This window comes from Glycine max, chromosome 2 (assembly GCF_000004515.6).
Source record: "Glycine max cultivar Williams 82 chromosome 2, Glycine_max_v4.0, whole genome shotgun sequence".
NCBI classification, from domain to species: domain Eukaryota; kingdom Viridiplantae; phylum Streptophyta; class Magnoliopsida; order Fabales; family Fabaceae; genus Glycine; species Glycine max.
This window is the reverse complement of record NC_016089.4, coordinates 44,444,651-44,446,692: the sequence shown is the minus strand read 5'-3', so window position 1 is coordinate 44,446,692 and position 2,042 is coordinate 44,444,651. Positions and strand designations below refer to the sequence as shown.

General features: G+C 36.5%; 1 protein-coding gene across 1 annotated transcript; it reads left to right on the top strand.

Annotated features, from left to right (window-relative positions):
- The first annotated feature begins 274 nt into the window (after window positions 1-274).
- On the top strand, window positions 275-1,531 carry LOC100786793 (uncharacterized). Its single transcript, XM_014773336.3, has one exon. It carries the CDS (start codon window positions 551-553, stop codon window positions 1,505-1,507), a length of 957 nt encoding a protein of 318 aa, XP_014628822.1. The 5' UTR covers window positions 275-550; the 3' UTR covers window positions 1,508-1,531.
- The last annotated feature ends 511 nt before the right edge of the window (window positions 1,532-2,042 follow it).

The following is a 2,042-nucleotide window of genomic DNA, read 5'->3' as shown; positions in this document are numbered from 1 at the left end:
TTATAAATATGAGTCCATAATGAATATCATAATAAAGAGAAGAGCAAGCAATGTGCATCCTTGCATTACATTGATCATGAGTATTACACTACCAAATTCATATGTAACTCCCCACATCTCCTCCTAAATCTCATCTGATGCTTCCCAAATTTCTCCCTTCTTTTTTAATTCCTGTTCAACTAACTACGCGAATTTCCTGACCAAAGGTTAGCACCTTTTTCAAGTTGTCTCCTTTGAATTTCAAACACCAAACTGAATGTTAGATAAGATTTTTCAAGATTTGCTCTTGAACCCTTCACCCAAAGTACCAACCAAATTTGTTTTCTCTGTATCACTATCTCTATCTTTTTTTAAAAAAAAAAAATTAATTGTTTACCCTTATCATTAGCATATGCTACAAAACAGAATGCTGAAGATTTATTTCCCTTTTTGGTAAAGGGAACACTGAACAATTATTTTCTGTGTGCTTAAGTGGTTCGACAAGAAAAAAATTCTGATTCAGTTTTGGACCTTTTTTTTATTTGATTTTTATCATACTTATGTGATCTAGATGAGGGTCAGAGCCAGTTTCTTTGTGCTGTTCTCATTGTCATGCCTTCTTTGTGTGTTACTTTCAAGTGCTCAACAACTTCCACCTGATGCTGTTGTTTCGGCTCGTTTGTTAGATTCCCATCTTCAAGATTCGGCCTTTAGGGCCCTTTTCAGTCCAATAACCGGTGTGCCCTATGATGCTCAAGTGCCCACCAACCTTTCAGGGATCAAAGTTTCAGCAATGAGGCTTAGGAGTGGTAGTTTGAGGACAAGGGGTGTTCTTAGCTACAAAGAATTTGAGATCCCAATTGGGGTTGTTGAGAAGCCCTATGTGGAGAGGCTTGTGTTGGTGTACCAAAACTTAGGTAATTGGTCTGATCAATTTTACCCTTTACCTGGTTTTTCATATTTGGCTCCTGTTTTGGGCCTCTTGGCCTATAGTGGAATTAATTTGTCAGCCTCAGAGTTACCTGAGTTGGATATAAGGGCTTCTGAGAAGCCAGTTTTGGTCAATTTTCCTCATGTGAGGCCAGCACCATTGGGGGCATTGGCCAAATGTGTGTATTTTGATTTGCATGGTTCTGTGCAATTTGACACTCTATTACCTGGGAATGTGTGTTCAACAATGCAACAAGGGCACTTCTCTATAGTTGTGGAATCCAATGCACCATCACCAGCGCCTAGTAGTGGTGGGGAATTTCAAGATGCTAGTGGGAAGAACAATAAGAAAAATAACAAGTTCATGTTGAGGATATTGGCTCCATGTGTGGTTGGTGGAATTGTGTTGTTGATTATTATTTTGGGTCTATTGGTTGTTTTAGTGAGAAGACACACGAAAGGGACAAGGATGCAGCAATTGGAATGTGTAGCTTATAGCAATGAAATCATGGATATGACATCCATTGGTGACATCAAAGTACCATTAGCATTTGGGACTCGTACAAGACCAATGATAGAACATGATTACTTTCCTTAGATTCAAGGCATTTTTGTTTTTCTCCCCCACTTTTTTTCTTTCTGATTGAAATGGAATTATAAATTTTCTATTCAAAATTAGTTCAAATTGAACTCTTGAAATGCTCAGTTCAGCCTTGGTGGTTTCATTTTATCTGATTTATCGGCTTCTGTTGAATTTTATGATTATTTCTTTTATCTTTATATGTTAATTAGCTCAAACATGAAATTCGAATTAAACCCAAAAGCTTATATGGATAACAATACCAATAAACAAGGTTTAACACAGTTAGATAAAACCTACTTCCGAGATTTATGCACACTATAGAGAATTAGTGTTTCTCTATTGATTCCTAATTCTTATATTCATTTACAATATATTAGTCCACAATTATATTAGTTGATGTAATGTAACGAGAGCAAATCGTTACACGAAAAATCGCCGACCTCATTGACATTCAACTTTTTGGAAGCAGACTTCTTAGACGAGCTATTAGGGGTCTCCACAATTAAAAGTTTTTGTATACACTGCTCCATTTCATAAAAAGAAGCCAAAT